The sequence below is a fragment of the Camellia sinensis genome, chromosome 10, assembly GCF_055761805.1.
Source record: "Camellia sinensis isolate YWXY chromosome 10, ASM5576180v1, whole genome shotgun sequence".
NCBI classification, from domain to species: domain Eukaryota; kingdom Viridiplantae; phylum Streptophyta; class Magnoliopsida; order Ericales; family Theaceae; genus Camellia; species Camellia sinensis.
The window spans coordinates 179,792,077-179,814,256 of NC_138970.1; the positions used below are offsets into that span (position 1 = coordinate 179,792,077).

Here is a 22,180-nt window from a genome sequence, read left to right on the forward strand (position 1 = left end):
TAGATGGTCCAGTCCAACCCATTATGGCTCATTTTGGATCTGTCTCAACGATTTAAACCGTTAATATATAGAGTCCATCGAATACTTTATCTTTGTAAAAAATCACATTGATTGGATATCAATAGACACTTGGTCAGATCACATTTACGTGAGCAAGTTATTTTTAAAATTATAATTACCATTAACAAAAATTTAATCATATCAAGTGACTAACGGTATCTAATTAATATAATTTTTTTTACAGAAATGAAGTATTCAACGACCTTTACATATTGAATAATTCAAATCATTAATATAAGTTCTATAGTAGGCCTACGGATGGGCCACAACACACTCTGGTCTTTGTTCAAACTAGAAACAAGCCACTAATTATTATAAAAAAAATAATAAAAAAATTAATTTCAAATTATTAAGGAGACCTGCAATCTTCCTTATAATTGGGTTTCTTCTCTAAATCTTTAAGGATCTTTTGGGAAGAAGGTAAAAAGTTAATTTTTAATTTTTTATCTATTTTGGATCATATCACTTCTTATATTTTTTATTTACAAAAAGTTAAAATAGACTAAAAAAATCAAAAAAATCAACTTTTTACTAACTTTCTAAAACATCAGTGGTAGCTTCTTTTGTTTTTTTTTTTTAAAAAAAAATGTAATTATTACATTTTAATTTAAATTTTAAAATATTTTTTTCATCATTATCCTTCTATTTGAATTTTAAAATATGTTTATAACAATTTATGGTGATAACTTTTAAAATTTAACAAAATTTAATAACCAAAAATAGAAAGTACATAAATTTTTTGAAATGGACTAAAATGAAAAAAAGAACTAATAAATGAGACGAAATTGATATTTTTTTTCCCACCTTAGGGTATTTCTAACAATATATCAATTTTTTCATTAAATTTGAATAAAAATTTGAGTATAACTTCTTTTTGATATCAAATTCTCTAACGGAGGGTTTTATAGTTTCATCAAATCACCGGTTGACCTGGCCAGTGTAATTTTTTTCCCAAAATTTTATCTTGAAGTTGTCATTTAGAGAGACATTGGATGGTGAAAATCTACCGATAATAAACAGTGATTTGATGAAAGATACATTAATTCTCAATTTGATGAAAAATAAATAAAATTCTAAATTTAATGAACCATTGGAAGAGAAAAAAATAACTTTATTCATTAAATTTAAATTTAATAATAGATTTGATGAACGAAGATGATCTTAAAAAGTGGCTTGTAATTTACTAAAAAAAAAAAACACAAAAAAACAAAACACTACCGTCGTGAGTGTGAACCAGACAATTCCTATTTCCTATCACCCTCTCTCTCTAGATGGAATATATTCGAAAAAACAACCAAAGCGTTTCTTAAAAAAAAAACAAAACAAAACAAAACAAAACAAATGTGTTAATGAAGATAATCCAATAAAATAAAATAAACAACAATGATAGGTAGCTTAAAATTTTGTGATTTAAATGGTTCAAATCATTTAAAACGATGCCATTTTGACAGATTTTAAGTGTAAAACGACGTCATTTTGACAGATTTAAGCCATTTGAACCATAAAATTTTAAACTACCAAATATTTTCCTAAAATAAAATACACAATACACCATTAGGCGCAGACTAGAACACCCACCGCCCGGCTCACCCTAGCAAAACCCAGAACCGCCGCCACTCCCACCGCTGAAGTTAGCAACAGGCGGTAACTCGAAATGCCAAAGCCTCCCCACACCCTTCACCAAATTCTTTCTACACAAAAACTCCTCCGCATAAGCCTTCTCCACCCTCCGATCAACATCGTGCAAAAACACATGCGTCACACCAGATCTTTTCCTATTCCTCGCCATCACAGCCGCCGAGTAAATTGCCGCCATCCTCCCCGGCGCCTGGGCAAAAAAACCCCTCGGCGCATCAATCATGATCAAATCCCACTCCTTATCGTACACCTCATCAGGCAAACCCACCAATGCTAACTTGCACTTGTCATTGTTTTTTACAAACGATTTAATCGGCGAACAGTCCGGTTCGGATCGGTACGATTTGAGAAGATCGTCGGATTCGGAGAGTTGGGTTCGATACTTGACGTGGTGGGCTCTCAGATCCGGAGCGTTCTTGAGAATGGTTTGGATCCATTTGGGGTCTTCTTCGAGGAAAAGCGTGGTCCCACCGGCGTTGAATGAGGCCCACATCAGAGAATCGTGGCCGAGTCCGAAGACGAGGAAATTGCAGGGGGAGAGAGATCGGAGGACATCGAAGGAGACTCTGATCTCGGCCAGAGATTGTTGAGGGACGATGTGAGATGTGGCGTAGTGAAGAATCGCGTTGAGTTGGATCGGCTCGATTGGAGTAGATCGCCGTAGATTACAGGTGATTGGATTGTCGGTGACTCGGAGGAAAGTGGAGATGAGAAGTACGCCGCCGACTAGGCCGGAGAGGGCGGCGATTATGGACCATTTCTTCTCGGGAGAAAAATGGCGGTTCTTCATTTCTCTGTTTGGTTCGCGAGAAAGAAAGAGAAAATATTTTTTTTAGTTGTGATGACTGTGTTTTTGGTTTGGGTTTTTTTGATATAGAGACGGGAATTGTGAGACAGTGAGATGAGAAGGAAGGTGGAGTGTGGTGTGTAATGACCGAAATGCCCTTGACTGGAATGGGCAATCTTTTGGGCATGCACGTTTGTTTTCGAACATTCTTCTTCACTCTTCATCGTAGGATAATAAAGATGAACCAAACGGGGCGTTGTGAATTATTGGGATATGGTATGAATGAAAATTTTATTATATTTTTTTTTATTACACATAATTAGTGAGTTGACATTAATTAACAAAAATAGAACTGTCTCCGGTCCATTTTTTGATTTAAGAATATAATTTTCATGATGTGAGCCAGTTTTATTAATTCATTAATTTGTAAATCTCACCAAATAAATTAGGGAGTTTTTTTTAAAAAAATCTTATTTCTAGTATTTATATATCAATTAATTTAATTTAATTTTTAATAACTCATTTAGTTCTACAGCTATTCAAAAGACCAAACCTCAATTTTAGATTTAGCATAAAAAATAGAAATTAAATCTGTATTTTAAGAGAAAATCACTTTAGTTTGAATACTTACCCCATTTGAATTAGAATTTATATATTAAGAGAAAATCATGAAAATTAATAAATATCCTATTTAAAATCTTACTTTTTTAAAATTATGAAAGCTAATAAATATCATGCTTTCACACTTTTTTATAATGTGAAAATTTAAAAATAAAGCAATAAAAAATCTAAACAAAAACTAAAATAATGTGAATGTTTACGATAAACAATAAATATATAACTAACTTTCGAAAAAACAAAACATATACTGAAGTATAATGTCAATGTTTACAATAAATAATAAACATACAACTATCTTAAAAAAAATAAAACTCGTATCAAAATACAATATGAATATCATAGTTTACAATTAACATGCAATTATCTTTAAAAAAATTAAACTCATATTAATGTAAATGTTCATACTATTGGAACAATCTTCTGTGTAAATAAAATAAATAGAATCAAAGCCAAACAAAAAAAATAAAACTTACAGAATTTATTTTGTTGAACAGAATTCAAAAGTCAAAAGACTAAGTCGAGTGTGTGACACTCTGTCCTTAAGACAGATTTGCCCCGCTACGGTGCTTACGGTTATGTGGCGTCTATCTCCCAAGATACAATGATATTTACAAATTTGTAGTAGCACTTCAAACAAATTTGTCCGGCGAACTAGAACCTTGTGTTCTATAACTCTCTGAAATTTTTTCTAAAATAATATGAAGAATAAAGAACGCAAGAGAGCAAAATGAAGGCAAGGAAAATGAATTTTCAGAATCAATCAAAATTGGAATGGGGCTGCCTTTATATAGGCTTTGTTGGCACCTATTCAATTTGAATAGAAAAGGTATGAAGAAGAGACATAACCCTTCATTTAAAATAAAGAGATACCATGAAAGGTTTGCACCTTTTCATTCAAATGGAGGTTTGACTCTTTCTATAAAACAAAAAGACACCATGAAAGTTTACACCCTTTCATTCAAAATGAGGTCTATTTCAATTCATAACTATCTCTTTATAAATTTTCCAACAATCCCCCACATGAATGAAATTGACAGAGAGAAAATGTAACAACATAATGTAAATACAGAGAGTACATAAATTGGTAATATTCTGCAAAGGATAGGTAGCTTTTGGCTTTGAACCTTTCCCTGTGAGACACTATCGGATTTACTAGCTAACCAGTGAACATGATGTCTTGAACTGTTCAGCCGTTTGTGTAAACCAAGACAATAGAACTCACACAGTATATTTCCAGACACAGTTTAGTTCTCACTATTGTGTTCATTTTGGCCCTGAACAACCTGGTCTTTCATGAGTACTCTAGAGAATTGTAGCCCTTCACAAATTTCATAAAACTGGCCCAGTTCACACTCACATAGGTGATTCTTATGAAGAGTATCCTGCTATACTCCACTAGGTTAACCTAGATATAAGAATCATTAAAAGTTTTACTTAACCTAAAACGCTGCAGATATCACTATTTCATCATAGAAATGGGTAGGAGTTAGACTCCCCAGTGATCCTTCTAAGTCATTCACAACTCGGTTGTCCCTTTGAACCTAGATCTTGGGATCTCCAGTCAACTAGGTTGGATTGCCGTTGTGGTAACTCTTATTTAATAGGCTTAAGTCTCATTCCCCTCGATGAATTCTCAACTAACTCTCTTCCTAACCCTTTGGTTAGTGGACCCGCTATGTTGTCTTTAGACGTCACATAATCAATGGAAATAATTCCATTGGAGAGTAGTTGTATCACGGTATTATGTCGACGATGAATGTGTTGTGACTTACCGTTATACATATGACTCTGTGCTCTACCTATAACTGATTGACTATCACAATGTATGCATATAGCAGACAAGGATTTTGGTCATAGTGGAATATCTTCAAGAAAGTGGCGAAGCCATTCTGCCTCTTCCCCTGCTTTGTCTAAAGCTATGAATTCTGATTCCATAGTAGACCTAACAATGCAAGTCTATTTGGAAGATTTTCAAGATACAGCCGCCCTACTAAGAGTAAAGACATACCCACTGGTGGACTTTGAGTCTCTAGTATCCGATATCTAATTTGCATCACAGTATCCTTCAAGTACTGCTGGATATCTAGTATAATTCAGCCCAATATTACGAGTAAATCGGAGATACCTTAGAACCCTTATAATTGCTTTCCAGTGTTCTACTCCCGGATTACTCGTATATCTACTTAATTTACTTACAACATAAGTTATATCTAGGCGAGTGCAGTTCATCAAGTACATTAAGCTTCCAATAATTTGGGCATACTCTAATTGAGAAATACTTTCTTGTACATTCTTAGATAGAAACAAATTAACATTTGCAGGTATTCTAGCAAGATGATCACCATCTTTGTTGAATTTGTCAAGTATTTTCTCAATGTAATGAGATTGTGACAAAGCATATCCTTCTGATATTTTGGTAATTTTCATACCAAGAATTACATCAACAATGCCCATGTCCTTCATGTCAAAATATTTATTCAACATTTTCTTGGTAGTTTTAATCATGTCATTATTACTACCTATGATGAGCATATCATCTACATAAAGACATACAATGACATAACCTTTGTCTGTGTTTTTAATATAAACACATTTGTCACACTCATTAATTTTAAATCTATTTGACATCATTGCCTTGTCAAATTTCTCGTGCCATTGCTTTGGCGCTTGTTTTAAACTATATAATGATTTAACCAATTTACACACTTTCTTTTCTTTTCCTGGAACAGAAAACCTTCTGGTTGTTCCATGTAAATTTCTTCATTTAACTCACCATTTAAGAAAGCGATTTTCACATCCATTTGATGAATTTCTAGATTGTATAGAGATGTAATGGCAATTAGCATTCTAATGGATGTTATTCTAGTAACCGGTGAGTATGTGTCAAAATAATCAAGACCTTCTTTTTGTCTAAATTCTTTGACCACAAGTCTTGCTTTGTATTTGTCAATTGATCCAGCCGCTTTCAATTTTCTTTTGAAAATCCACTTGTACCCAAGAGGTTTACAACCTGGTGGCAAATCCACCAATTCCCAAGTGTGATTTTGCAAGATGGATTCAACTTCACTAGTGATAGCTTATTTCCATAAAGGAGCTTCAGGACTGGACATAGCCCCTTTAAATGTTAAAGGCTCATTTTCTAACAAAAATGTTAGAAAATTTGGATCAAAAGATTTTGAGGTTCTAGCATGTTTACTACGCCTAGGTTCTTCTTCCTCATTTTGATCTAACTCTTGTTCTTGATCATGTTCTTGATCCTGACTAGTAATAATATCATGAGATCTTTTATTGTTACTAGTCTCTTGTCCAGTCTTATTTGGAAATACATGTTCAAAGAAAGATTCATTTCGAGATTCAATAATACTATTTACATGCATTTCGAAATGTTCTGATTTATGAATCAAAAACCGATATGCACTACTATTCTTGGCATAACCAATGAAAATGCAATCAATGGTCTTAGGACCTATCTTAGTCTTTTTAGGATTAGGAATAGCCACTTTAGCTAAACACCCCCACATTTTTAAGTATTTGTAGGATGATACTCTTCCGTGCCACAATTCATAAGGTGTTTGATTCACTTTCTTTCAGGGTACTTTATAAAGTATATAATTAGCAGAAAGTAATGCTTCCCCCCACAAGTTCTGAGGTAATCCAGAACTTATTAACATGGCATTCATCATTTCTTTTAAAGTCCTATTTTTTCTTTCAGCAATTCTATTTTGCTGAGGTGAGTAAAGAGCGGTGGTTTGATGAATTATTCCATGTTCTTTACAAAATTCATCAAAAGGTGATTCATATTCACCACCTCTATCACTTCTAAGTTTCTTGATTTTTTTACCAAGTTGATTTTCAATTTCATTCTTATATTGAATGAAAGTTTTCAAAGTTTCATCCTTAGTTCGAATTAAATAAACATAATTATATTTAGTATAGTCATCTATAAAAGTGATAAAATACTTTTTCCCACCCCTAGTTTGAATTGATTTAAAATCACAAATGTTGCTTTGAATTAATTCAAGTGGTTCCGTACTTCTTTCAATTGAATGAAAAGGAGTTTTAGATAATTTTGCCTCAACGCAAATTTCACATTTATAATTTGAATCAATATCAAATTTAAGTAAACATTTCATATTAATTAATCTACGTAAAGATCCATAATTAACATGTCCTAGTCTACCATGCCATAAATTTGAAGACTCAAGTAAGTAAGAAGAAGATGTATTATTATTAATAACTGAGGATACAACGGTCATTACATTTAACTTGAAAAGGCCATCAGACATGTAACATTTTCCTACATACATCCCATTCTTAGTAAGTACAAATTTATCACTCTCAAATACTAGCCTAAACCCATTCTTACTCAACAGAGATCTGGAAACAAGATTCTTGCGAATGTCCAGTACATGCAGCACATTGTTGAGAGTGAGTTCCTTTCTATTCCAGATGTCATCTTGAGTACAATCTTTCCTTATCCTTCAACTTTGGAAGTTGAAGAGTTGCCTATAAAAAGTTGTTCACCATTGTCCACTGTAGAATAAGATGTGAACATCTTTTTTTTGGCACAGATATGGCGAGTAGCACCAGTGTTCACCCACCATTCTTTAGGATTTTCGACAAGATTTGTTTCAGAAACAACAACAGAAAGATTGATGTCATCTACACCAGTGGAAATCTTGTCCACTTCAGTCATGTGGGCTTGAGCAAGCTTCTTGCTTGTTCTTCTTTTGCTTTTGCCTTTGCTATGACAATCTTTCGCCCGATGTCCCTCTTTGTCACAGATGTAACATTTGCCATTAAACTTATATTTTTTATTTCCTCCCCCCTCTTTTTAGAGCCTTGTGATGAACTTTTTCCAGAAGACTTTTGTTTCTTGGTTTTTGAAGCATGTTCCACCACATTTGCCTTAGACTCCATAGGATGCTTACTAGCCTGCTTTTCAGAATTGCGGTTGTCCTCCTCAATCCTCAAACGCACAATTAATTCTGCCATAGAAATTTCTTTGCGCTTGTATTTGAGGTAGTTCTTGAATTCCTTATAGCCTTTTGGTAATTTTTCAATTAAGGCTGCAACTTTGAAGGATTCACTGAGAGACATGCCTTCTGCGTGAATGCCATACAGAATGAGTTGGAAATCTTGAGCTTGGCTGATCACAGTTTTTGAATCAACCATTACAAAATCTAGGAATCTGCCAACCACAAATTTCTTTGAGTCGGCATCTTTCGTTTTGTATTTTTTCTCCAAAGACTCACAAAGTTCCTTTGCTGTCTTGATAGGACTGTAGACATTGTATAATGTGTTGTCAAGTCCGTTCAAGATGTAATTCTGGCAAAAGAAATCGGCATGTTTCCAGGCATCAACCACAACAACCACTTGCCGGTCAGTTTCATCCTCTTTCAGGATAGGAGCATCTTCAGGGAGGAAACGAGCCAGGTTCAAAGTTGTAAGATAGAACAACATTTTCTGTTGCCATCTTTTAAAGTCAGTTCCTGAGAACTTCTTTGGCTTCTCTCCATGATTTATTGGTACTGTCACCACAGAAGAGGGGGTTGGTGCAATTGTAGCCACCACAGAAGTACTTGTTTGGGCATTAGTTTTAGTAGCCATCAATTCTAATTTATAAAACAAAGTTATAATTAGAATTTACACTACACAGAAAATTAAACCAAATTCACAGAATTAAATTCTGTAAAAATAAAAAAAACAAGAATGTAACTTTTATTTTCCAATTAATTTGGAAATAAAATAAAATTTTATTCAACCAAATTAATTCCACACAGGAAATTAAATTCTGTAAAATAAAAGAAATAAAAAAATGACTTTTATTTTTCAATTAATTTGGAAATAAAATAAAATTTTATTCAATCAAATTAATTCTACACAGGAAATTAAATTCTGTAAAATAAAAGAAATAAGAAAATGACTTTTATTTTTCAATTAATTTGGAAATAAAATAAAATTTTATTTAACCAAATTAATTCCACACAGAAAATTAAATTTTGTAAAATAAAAGAAATAAGAAAATAATTTTTATTTTTCAATTAATTTGGAAATAAAATAAAATTTTATTTAACCAAATTAATTCCACACAGAAAATTAATTTCCGTAACACTTCAATAATTAAAATACTAAAACATAATTTTAAGTAATGAAAACTCAGAAAATAATTTCTAAAACCCAATATTTACTTCTGAAAAAATTTCACAAAAATATATTCTGAATTGTTAATGACACCAGTATCGTACTACTAGTTGTCAAAGAAAATAGACAGTATATTACTACTATCTGTCAAATAGCATATAATCACTATTTGTTTTTCCAACCAGAATATTATTTTGTAAATCCACAGAAAATAATTTTCTTAAAAGAAGAAAGAGAAAATAAAACAAACGAAAAATTCTGTAAACAGAATAATTCGTATCTGTCTTAAGATTGTTGGAATAATCTTCTGTGTAAATAAAATAAATAGAATCAAAGCCAAACAAAATAAAATAAAACTTACAGAATTTATTTTGTTGAACCGAATTTAAAAATCAAAAGACCAAGTCGAGTGTGTGACACTCTGTCCTTAAGACAGATTCGCCCCACTACGGTGCTTACGGTTATGTGGCGTTTATCTTCCAGGATACAACAATCTTCACAAATTTGTAGTAGCACTTCAAACAAATTTGTCCGGCGAACTAGAACCTTGTGTTCTATAACTCTCTGAAATTTTTCCTAAAATAATATGAAGAATAAAGGACGCAAGAGAGCAAAATGAAGGCAAGGAAAATGAATTTTTGGAATCAATCAAAAATGGAATGGGGCTGCCTTTATATAGGCTTTGTTGGCACCTATTCAATTTGAATAGAAAATGTATGAAGAAGGAACATAACCCTTCCTTTAAAAAAAAGAGACACCATGAAGGGTTTACACCCTTTCATTCAAATGGAGGTTTGACCCTTTCTATAAAACAAAAAGACACCATGAAAGTTTACACCATTTTCATTCAAAATGGAGTTTATTTCAATTCACAACTATCTCTTTATAAATTTTCCAACACATACTGTAATGTGAAAATACGAAACAAAATTGAAAAAAAGTGAATTAATTATTTCGATTGTTCAATGGCAATAAAAATGATTACTCAACCCACAAACATAGTAACAAACAATATATAACAAATCATCAAACAATATATAAAAAATTATCAAATAATTTATATATATTGATGCATCATTTTAGAAAAATCTGTATATAATCAATTCTACAAAAAAAAGGCCTTTGGTGGCAGATTAATTTTGTCTCCAAATATCAAATTTTTGTCACCAAAGTGATCTGTGAAGAAAAAAATTTGTCACTACGTTCGTCGTCTATTTGTCGTCACAAAAAGTACCTGGTGATGAAAATTTGTTTCATCGCCTATTCTTCATTTTTGGAGACGAAATTTTTCATCTCTAATTGTTGAATTTCTCATCCTCTATAACATCTATTTCGTCACTATAATTAAATGATATTTTTATTTTTAATTGTTTTGGCGACGAAATATTTCGTCACAAAATATTAAGATAGAGGTTTTAGTAACGAAATTTATACTCATCAATGATATAGATTAAGGTGACGAAAAAATTCGTCACTAAAATGAGCACAAAATAAAATTCTTCAATGACAAAAACAATTTTGTCGCCAAATATTTCAAGTTAGTGACGAAATATTCAGCAAATGTTACGAAATTATTCGTTGGAACTATATCATTAGTGACAAAATTATTCATCAAGAAAAATTGTTTAAAACTAATAGCGACGGTTTTTATTTCATTGCTAATAATAATTAACATTTTTAAAAATGGGGGTAATATTTTAAATTTTCAATTTTTGTTTCCTAAAAATTCCCTACACATATTAATAACATGTTTAACAAAATATCTATTGCAAATCAATACAAAAACTTGTTCATTTTCATAAATACCACAGTTGAAATATGTCTCATAATATCCATAAAAATACAACATCAACTGCGGATTACAAAGCACGTTTCCTAATATCCACGAAAAACACGTCTCCTAATATCCACAAAAATATAATATCAAGTGCAGATTATCAAACATGTCTCCTAATATATACAAAAATATAAACTTTACAACGCAAACAAAATACATATATGATAATATTAACAAAAACACAAAATGAGCAAGCTCTTGCTGTTCAAATTACCAAACACGTCTATCTCTAATCTTCAATCTTTAACAAAAAAAAAAAAAAAGAAAAAAAAAAAGAAAGATAATTACTATTTTATCAATAAAATATAGGGTAAATTACATTTACCTCCCTTCAGGTTTCTGACAAATACAGGGACCTCTCCTGTGGTTTGAATAATTGCAGTAACCTCCCTTACTTTGTCTGACAATGTCAAGATTCTCCAAAAAATTTGACCGTCGTTTATGCACCTTACTGACCCTGCTGATGTCATCAACTGTAAACACAAAAATACCTATAATGCCCTCAAGTGCCTATAATGCCTATAATGTAAACACTAAAGTGCCCAATGTAAACACTTAATTTTATTTTTTTTATTTTAAATATATTTTTTTTATTTAAATATTTTATTTTATTTTGTAAATATTTTAATTTTTTAATTTTAAGATTTTAAACTCAAAACACAATTTCACACTCAAATCATAACCAAACACATAACTCAACTCAAAAATAATTTTCAAACCTCATAACCAAACACATAATTCGAAACTCCATACTATTTTCAAAACTCTACACTCAAATCATAACAAAACACATAACAAAAAAATTAAAATATTTAAAAATATATTTATAAAATAAAATAAAATAAAATATTTAAAATAAAAAATATTTTTTTTAAAATTTGTTAATATTTAAAAAATATATTTAACATAAGTTTGTATTTTTTTTAAGATTGTGTTTGGTTATGAGTTTTGAAAATAATTTTTGAATTGACCAACACAATCATAAAACTCAATTCAAAAATTATTTTCAAACATCATAACAAAACACATAACTCGAAACTCCACACTATTTTCAAAACTCTACACTCAAATCATAGCAAAACACATAAAAAAAAATTAAAATATTAAAAAATATATTTATAAAATATTTAAAATAAAAAAAATAAAATTTTTAAAAAAATTTAACATTTAAAAAATATATTTAACATAAGTTTGTATTTTTTTAAGTTTGTGTTTGGTTATGAGTTTTGAAAATAATTTTTTAATTGACCGACACAACCATAAAACTCAATTCAAAAATTATTTTCAAACATTATACCCAAACACATAACTCGAAACTCTACACTATTTTTAAAACTCTACACTCAAATCACAACAAAACACATAAAAAAATTAAAATATTTAAAAATATATTTATAAAATAAAATAAAATATTTAAAATAAAAAAATAAATTTTTAAAAAAATTTAATATTTAAAAAATATATTTAATATAAGTTTGTATTTTTTTAAGTTTGTGTTTGGTTATGAGTTTTGAAAATATTTTTTGAATTGACCAACACAACCATAAAACTCAATTCAAAAATTATTTTCAAACCTCAACCAAATACATAACTCGAAACTCCACACTATTTTCAAAACTCTATATTTGGTTAAGATGAGTTTTGAATTTTTTTTTGAAAATTTTTAATTGGAAATGTAATTCTAAAAGAAAACCAAACATGTTTCTAAAAAAAATATTTTTTCGGAACATGTTTGCAGTCAAAACTCAATTCAAAAATTATTTTCAAAAACTCATAACCAAACACAAATTTAAAACTCAATTCAAAACTCAAAACTAAACTTTTTCCAAAACTCTATTTTAAAAGAAAAATTAAAAAAATATATTTTATTTTTTAAAATTATTTTTAAAATCATGATATGAGTGTGGAGTCATATTTTGAGTAATGAGTTTTGAAAAGAAAAAATTTATTTTGTTATAAGTTTTGAAATTTTTTGAATTTATTTTTTTAGGGTAAATATTTTATATTTATTTTAATTTGCATTATATTTCATACATTTATGTGTTGTATTTTTTAATATTTTAAATATTAAAAATTAAAAAAAATTATTTTTTATTTTAAATGTATCATTTTTATTATAAATATTTTAAAATTATTTTATTTTATGGTTGTGTTGGTCAAAGCAAAGGGTTTTTTCGTTTTTTACTTTATAGCAGTGATGTTTGTCTTGAAGAGTTGGTTTTTTTGTCTTTTTGCAAGCAAAAGTAAGGGTAATATGGTCATTTTATATAAAATACTAACGCTGTTTGTGCAAAATAGACAGAATGGGGGAATCTTGACATTGTCAGGTAAAGTAGGGGAGGTTACTGTGTCAGAAACCTCAGGGGAGGTAAATGTAATTTACCCTAAAATATACAATTTAACATTTTTTGAAAAGTGCATTTTTCGACTTAGTTATCAAATTGGGAGTCCCGTGCTAGTTCCATAGGTTTCCACAACTTACATTTGTCCCTCTCGAGGTGTTCGGGGTGTTTCCCGGGCCTTCTCGTGGCTGTTTCACAATTTTGGCCCACAATGGCCTATTTTCAAGCCTAAGTGTTAGAAAAAGTATATTTTTTGACTTAGTTTTCAAATCAGGAGTCTCGTGCTATTTCCGTAAGTTTTCACAACTTACATTAGTTCCTCCTAAGGTGTTCGAGGTGTTCTTCGGGCCTTTTCGTGATTGTTTTATGATTTTGGTCCTCCGATGGCCTATTCTTAAGCCTAAGTGTTAAAAAAGTATATTTTTCTACTTAGTTTTCAAATCGAGAGTCTCGTGCTAGTTCTGTAAGTTTCCATAACTTACATTGGCTATTACAACTTTGGAATACAATGGTAAATTTTCGAGAGTCTCATGCTTGTTCTATAAGTTTTCACAATTTACATTGGTTCCTCTGGAGGTGTTCATGATGTTTCCCAAGCCTTATTATGCCCATTTGAAGCTTCCCTCCCTCCCCAAGACTTATTTTTGTGCCTAAGCATTGGAATAGTGCAAATTTCAAAGTAGTTTTCAAATCGAGAGCCATGTGCTTGTTCTATAAGTTTGCACAACTTATGTTGCTCCATCTCAAGGTGTTTGTGATGTTTCCCGAGACTTTACATGCATATTTCACTATTTTCTCAGGACTTTTTGTGTCTAAATGTCAAAGTAAATTTTTATTCTATCCTAGTTGAAGAAGAAAGTTTATACTAAATTAACATAGAAATATAATATACTAACCAAAAAGCTTGTCTATCAGAGTTTGAATTTTTCCCACTCTCAAAATTTCCCGTGATGCCTTTCTGCCTCAAACACTCTATGATACTTTGTATTTTCTTGCTTTGTTTTTTCTCTAACTTTTGAAACCTTGTAATTTTTTCAATTTGTTCAGAATGTAAACTAGATTAAGCAAAATATGAATTGATGTATATGACATTATTGACATAGAAGACCAACCCAAAAATAAATTGAAAAAGTTGACATCCAGCACTATTAGATACCTAAGAGTATGTTGATGGCACTTATAATGAGTTTTGTGAAAGTTCGAGAAGAACCTTGATGGTCGAGGTTCCCTTTCATTTCAAGAAAATGACTCCGCACTGTTAGGCTTTATTCTTGGCAATCCCGTTTGACAAAACTCCTTTCAGTTGTATTTCTTTTCGCACTTTTATTTCAGTGAGGCTATGAGTGTTTAGATGTGAATCCAACCCGAATTGTGCCATTCAGAGAAGTTTGTGATGCTAATGCTTTCAAGATTGCCACTTCGCTGATTATGACGGGGATCGAGCTGCCCGGTCAGCTCGCGGGGGTCCAGGGGGCAGCGCCCCTTGGCGGGTCCGGGGCAGCGCCACGGCGGGGTCGAGGGGCAGCGTCCCCGAAGCAAAATGCAAAAATGCATTCAAAGTTGCCTGTCCGAGCATGTTATATTTATCTAGTTTTTTTCCCGTTTTGGCCTTCCCGCTCGAGCGGGGAAAGGGACGCTCGAGCGGGGATTGGAAGCTCTCAGCATCTCTGCAGTCGCCTGCAAAAGTACTGGATAGTGTGATTTGCCGCTCGAGCGGCAAAACCGACGCTCGAGCGTGGAGCCTGTATAAAATCACAGAATTTGAAGTCTCCGCTCGAGCGGGGAAAAGGGCGCTCGAGCGGACCGCGCGATCCCAGATTTCCAGATTTGATTAAAGAGTTGGTTTTCTTCTGAAATTAGGATTGCTTTGGTTTTCTATAAATAATTGGTTTTCTCCCAACACTAGGGGGACTTCTTCAGATCTTATTTTTGGATCTTAAGGTTTATATCTGGAGAGATTTTGCTAGTTTTTCTTTGATGTTTTGATTGAGTCTTCAACTCATGTTCTAAAGAGAGTACATCAAAGGTTGTGTTTTGTTCTACAAAAGAGAGAGTTGTTCTTCAGTTGTGGATTCTGAAGAATTCGAGCCTGAAGCTTTGGTGGAATCTGAAGTGGCTCATCAGAAAGACAATTCCGTGGTGAAGATGGGGTTGGAAGAGGCACTTAAAGGTTGGTTCAATTAGGCGTTGTGGATTCGCTAGGTAATTGAGAGTATACCTGTTTAATTCCTTTAATTCTTCTTAGTGGATTGTCTTGTGGCTGTTGCCCGTGGTTTTTTTTATCACAGTTGGAGGTGTCCAATTGTGGTTTTTTCCACGTTAAAATCGTTGTGTCTCTTTGTCTTGATTGTTTGATTGTTTGATTGGGATTGTTATATTCTGCTTAAAATTGATACATAATCACAAATCAACATCTAGGGGATTTCTAGATTTTTCACGCACAAAAATAATTGCCAAAAGTAAAACAAATGATAATGCAAAAATTAATAGCAAGTTTACTTAACCATGACTTAATCTTTATATATGTGTGTGCGTTTTCTTTCTCTTTTTTTTTGTTTTTTGTTTTTTGTTTTTTTGTGTTGGGGGGCCGCTGGGGGAAGCATATTCAGTTTACCCAATTGTCCATACTTAGGAATGTGGCATTTTCCACAATTTTCAAACATTTTAAAAGCAACACCAAACTTTCTAGATCTCCATTGTCATTTGACTTCTGCATTGAAAAAGAACTTTGTTCTAACCAACTCTGCAAAACCAGTCAACAACCAAAAAAGTATAAATTTCATCTAATAAAGCCATCATCGGAATCATGGTGCATTTGTTTGTTAGTAGATTCATGCATAATCATGGAAAACATATATCATAAACAACATTCAACTATAGATAAGACTATAGCTCATAAAGGCCACATAGCTAACTCTTTTCATAAGTTATTGAAGAATGACCTTCTAGATACTAAAACAACAAATATTTGTGTGAGAGCAAACAAATAATTTAGCAATTATACGCCTTAAGCACATGATGCAGGTTTACACGCAGTTATACAGTGACACTAGCACCACCTTGGTGAGTTCTATAAATTATAACTAAAATGAATCGGTACACTATGACATCATATCCAGATGATACAAAACCTGCACCAAATCTCACCACACAATGAATTCCTAAGTCACTCAACCCACAAATGTGCCTCACACTCATCAAGAAAAACAGGTACTTGGGGAATCTACACACAATTTTGGTCTCACTACACTCAATCCACTTTTATGAACCACATAACACTCAAACTCACAATACTCCCTCTTATACCTGCAATAGAAGATACACATGGATAGGCAAAAGATAAAATTAGTATAAACCCACAGATATATGGTCTCACACCACTCAACCCACATTTTAGTAATTCTCACAATCCTTAAATCCAGGTACACCTGACCAAACCAATTCATTTTATATTATTTCTTCATGGATGGCTGTAAGTGTTGAATTTACCTATCTTTTTTACTTTTTAAATGTTTTTCTTTATCAAATTCTTACTAATGGAGTTCCTAATTGATGAATTTACACATTTACAATCAAGGAACATAATTTTCTTTTGTTTCCAAGGATACGGCCAAAACATTTTCATTTCCTAAGAGACTAAAATAGAACATTAGTGGAATAATGAAGTTCTATACAAATGAAAATTGTGTGGAGCACGGAAAGAAGGAAAAATCTAGAATTTCACATGGAGTACACTTTGAATGCTTTATTAACTTCTTTAGCCTTATTCACATTAGCCTTATTTTAGCCTTGTTCACATTAGACTAAAGCAGAACATTAGCCTTATGTTAACTTGTTTAGCCTCATTCACATGGAGTACACTTTGAATGCTTTACCACACTTGTTTAGCCTTATTAACTTGTTTAACCTTATTTGAGTGCTTTATTAACTTGTTGCTAGAATGTCATTAAATTGGTTAGAGAAGGCATAGCAGGCCCTGAAAATGCTTCAACATGTGGTGACAAAATCATAATACTGTAGTACCTCAAAATCTGGGATATCTTTTCTAACACTGCATTTGTTTTGGCGGAAAACATTTTCTGCGGAAATTTTTTTTCAGAAAATGTTTTTCAGAGAAATTTTTTTCTTTATTTGGTGGTGGTGGTGGTGGTGGTGGTGATGGAATGAAGATAGACGTGGACGTGGTGGCATGGTGGTGTATAAATCTTACAGCTCACTCTCTTAACAACATGCTTTCTCAATATATGCTTACCACCACTCAATCCTCAAACAAAATAGACAACCTCAATGCTTGAGAATTGTTCTACGAAGTCTCCAGGAGCTAAGAAACCACTCATCATTATTGGATTTTTTTCACATATGATAGAGCCATAGCTCTAAATCTAATTTTCTTCTTTATATAGTATGGTTCCTACATCTGGCCATCAGCCAAGTGTGGTAAGTGTTTTTTCCTATATAGTCTTGGTTGATCTACTTTATTTACTCACTGGTGGCTATTTTCTTCTCATGTTTATTATGTTTACTGGTTGGTCTGGGCTTGGGCCAAGGCTATAGACAGCAACAAACCACAAAGCTTGTAACGCTCTCAAAAAAATAACATTAAACCCATCAATATAGACATACATTGATATATATAAAAGCTCCATATTCTTCTATTCAACAGAGTTTCATTACAAAAAGTATTACATGTTAACAACAAAAGCAAATGTCCTAAAGGCTTACAGCTTTCCAAGCTAACACTTGGTTACAACAAAAGAGTACTAACTCATTTACACATTAAGCCCTTGGCTTGAATATACATGTAATACATCAAAAAGGAAAAGACAACAAAAGTCTGCCCGCCTCTAGCCTCCCAAGCTACGTCCTTGGAGGTGGCATGCTACCTGTACCTGAAAATGATGTTCCCATATAGGGTGAGCCACAGCCCAGCAGAGATATACTAAACCAACTATGAGCAATGACTAAAAGATTAGCAATTGATAGATGGCCAACACCGATACATCCGCATATATCACGACACAATTTCATAACATACGAGTCTCTGTCACTTTCCATTTTCCATCCTTATTTAATAGATAAGCATACTAGCTATATCAACACATCAACAGATAAACGTCTTACGCATCAACAGATAAGCATATAAGCTGTATCCACACTTCACTAGACAAGAATATGAGCTGTATCTACACTTCACTAGACAAGCATATGAGCTGTATCTACACTTCTCAAAGATAAGCCTATGAGCTGTATCTTCACTTCTCTAGACAAGCATATGAGCTGTGTCTACGGAGTTCATCCCCCATCTCTTCCAATCCTATCCGGTTTAGAGGTACATCCCCCATCTTTCCCTAAACCGCGGAGTACATCCCCCATCTCCTCCTCTACACACAATGCATATAAACACAAGGGTTCTATACACAATCAATCAATACATAAAATTAATGTATTCAATTCACCGTCATACTCTATGACACATTCAATCGATTAGTTTTAGTTTGCCTAATCATCATGCATTGTCTACAACAATCAAGACTATCCTCCACCGATAGCCCAAAGCAGTTATTTCTATACAGAAAATAAATGCAACAATGGATATATAATCAACATTCCAACTCGGTGAGTGATAAATAATCCAACTACACCCTTTTATCCCACGACTTCCCAAATCAATTCCTCATTTCTCATAATTAATTATGCAAATTAATTAACCAATGTAATTAGGGCATTTTTCATAATTTACATTACAACCCTTAGGTTCCATTTTCATTAATGTCTTAACATTAATTTCACATTTTCCATGCCAAACATGCATCTAGGTTTGATATAGTTAAAACCCCAACTCTTGTAAATTTACACAAAAGCCCCCAAACTTTCACAAATTACTAAACCAACCCCAACATCTCAAAATACTAAAATTTAAAGACAAAGCTCATAAAGAGGAGTAGGATATCCCTACCTCAAAGTTTGAGCTCCAATGGAGATGAAGACCAAAACCAAAATGCTTCAAATTCTGAAATTTTCAGATTAAAATGTAGCCCTCGACGATCAACACAACTTTCGTAAAGACCAAAAGTGACCAAACAACTCCTACTAGATCAAATCTAAGAGAGAAGGGCCGGTTTTAGAGTGAGAAGCTCTGAAAATGGCTTTTTGGAAAAGTAAGAGAGAGAAAAGATCTTGAAAAAGTGATCCAAAAGTCGGATCTCGGATTTATATAAAAGTCGCCCTGCTCGAGCGTCAAACTCCCCGCTTGAGCGGCACTCACAGACTCCCGCTCGAGCGGCCAATCCCCCGCTCGAGCTCCGGATGCACACTCCCAGAACTTTTGCAGACAGGTCTCCCGCTCGAGCTTCCAACTCCCCGCTCGAGCGGCACTCACACAAACCCGCTCGAGCGGCCAATCCCACGCTCGAGCGTCGAACACAGCACAGGAAATACTGGATGGGTGAAACTCCCGCTCGAGCGCCAAAACCCCCGCTCGAGCGGACAGGTCAAAATCTGGGCAACTAGTTTTGGTTTCTAATCTCAACCAACCTGTAACAAATCTGCCCAACACATCCTATAACTCAAATACAAAGTAAGAAAGGATGTACACCAGGTAATAATCAACTACTATCGTCCACGGACACATGTCCGGATCACTGTACAACAAGGCTAAACCCGGGATCGCTATAACCTCCCCCCCTTAAAGAATTTCGTCCCCGAAATTAAACACAAGTTCAAAAATAGATTTTCCCCATGTCCAACAATATTATGACATGATATTTAAACATTTCAACCCATCACCGGTCAATTCCATCCCTTTTGAAGGGGTATTTCACAATGTATATTATAAATGCATTATTATCATGCAATTTCCTTCCATTTCCAACCATTTTCAACATGCATGGTTCACAGTTCATATCATTATCAATATACATGATACAACTCCAATTCTACAATATAGCCAACATATGCAATATCATAATCAACTTCCCATATCAAGGTAAGTTCTACAACATACTTCCATTAAACCAAAACACTACCAATGTTTTACAACTTAAGACATATATAAAGCTCTTAAGTCCAACAATACTACAAAGTCTAAATACAAGATTACACATCAATAAACATATCCGGATATTTCTCGCGGACCTCCAACTCACGTTCCCAAGTGGCCTCCTCCACTCCGTGATGTTTCTACAAAACCTTCACTAAAGGAATGGTCTTGCCACGCAGGACTTGATCCCATCTATACAAGACCCGAACTGGTCTCTCCTCATACGAGGCATCCTCATCTATCTCTAAGTCGGTCCAATCTAACACATGCGATGGATCCGGCTCATACTTCCGAAGCATACTAACATGAAAGACATCATGCACCCCGGACAACTGCGGCGGTAAAGCCAAACGGTAAGCGACTTCCCCAATCCTCTCAAGGATCTCAAAAGGGCCAATAAATCGAGGGGATAACTTCCCACTCTTCCCAAACCTCATCAAACCTCGCCTAGGTGATATCTTCAAAAAGACATGATCACCTATCTCAAACGCTAAAGGCCTCCTCCTACGGTCAGCATAAGATTTCTGACGACTCTGGGCTGTAACAAGCCTCCTACGGATAAGTTCAACTTTCTCCGTCGTCTCCCTAACCAACTCCGGACCCAACAAAGGTGCATCACCCACCTTGGCCCAACAAACTGGAGACCTACACGGTCGGCCATACAAGGCCTCAAACGGTGCCATACCGATACTCGACTAAAAACTGTTGTTGTAGGCAAACTCCACCAAGGGCAAGTGCCTCTCCCACGTCCCACTAAAGTCAAGGACACAACCTCGAAGCATATCCTCAAGGATCTGAATAGTACGCTCGGACTGCCCGTCAGTCTGAGGATGGTAAGCCGTGCTAAAGGTCAACTTAGTGCCCAAGGCACACTGCAAACTCTGCCAAGATCATTTAATTGGCTCTTTGATATGATTAAGTCTTCATACTTCAAAACAATTTCACAGGGAAATTTAAATTTTTAGGCTTATTTTTTTATTTATAAGTAAAGTGAATTATTATAAGCCAACAAAACCTGAGTACATCTATTCCTCAAGCATACCAATTTTTAGCCTTTTTAACATGAAAATTGAGATTAAAATTCTATTTACTAGTACTAAATGCATGTGTTATACACAAACCCATAAAGAAATATATCTTCTACCTTTCAACTATCCCTCCATTAATGTAATCCCCAAAGCTTTAGGTAGAACTTAATCATCATGCGTAAAAGAAACAACCAAGATAACCTCATTTAGAAATTTTCCCCAAACAAGCTTAAGTGGTTTATCAAATTGTACAAATTAACCCCCCCAATATATATATATATATATAGCAAAAGAATCAATACCAAACTTTTCAGTTCAAATACTTGAAAATAGATTTGAAGAAAAGAGACCCATTTGCTCTATAATTAGTTCAAAAAACCTTAAATCTAGAACAAAAATCAAAACCCTATAACATAAAAAAAAAAAAAAAACAAAACGTAGAGCTAGAGTGAAATGAGGAAATAGAGGAAGGGAGAGAGAGAAACAGAGAAGGACAGAATAACCTGAATGTCGATGGGAGGCAAGACAATGGTGAGCTGCAGTGGCGATGTTCGACGGTGGAAAATTGACGAACACTGTGGTCGTGTGCGACGGTGAGATGAGGGCGGTGGTGATTGATTCTGTGTGTGTGTGTGTGTGAGAGAGAGAGAGAGAGAGAGAGAGAGAGAGAGAGAACTGTGGGAA

General features: G+C 33.4%; 1 protein-coding gene across 1 annotated transcript; it reads right to left on the reverse strand.

Annotated features, from left to right (window-relative positions):
* Positions 1-1,402: 1,402 nt before the first annotated feature.
* Positions 1,403-2,787, reverse strand: LOC114312645 (arabinogalactan O-methyltransferase 1). The gene has a single exon (XM_028258911.2). The coding sequence runs from the start codon at positions 2,486-2,488 to the stop codon at positions 1,652-1,654; it is 837 nt and encodes a 278-aa protein (XP_028114712.1). The 5' UTR covers positions 2,489-2,787; the 3' UTR covers positions 1,403-1,651.
* Between the last annotated feature and the right edge of the window lie 19,393 nt (positions 2,788-22,180).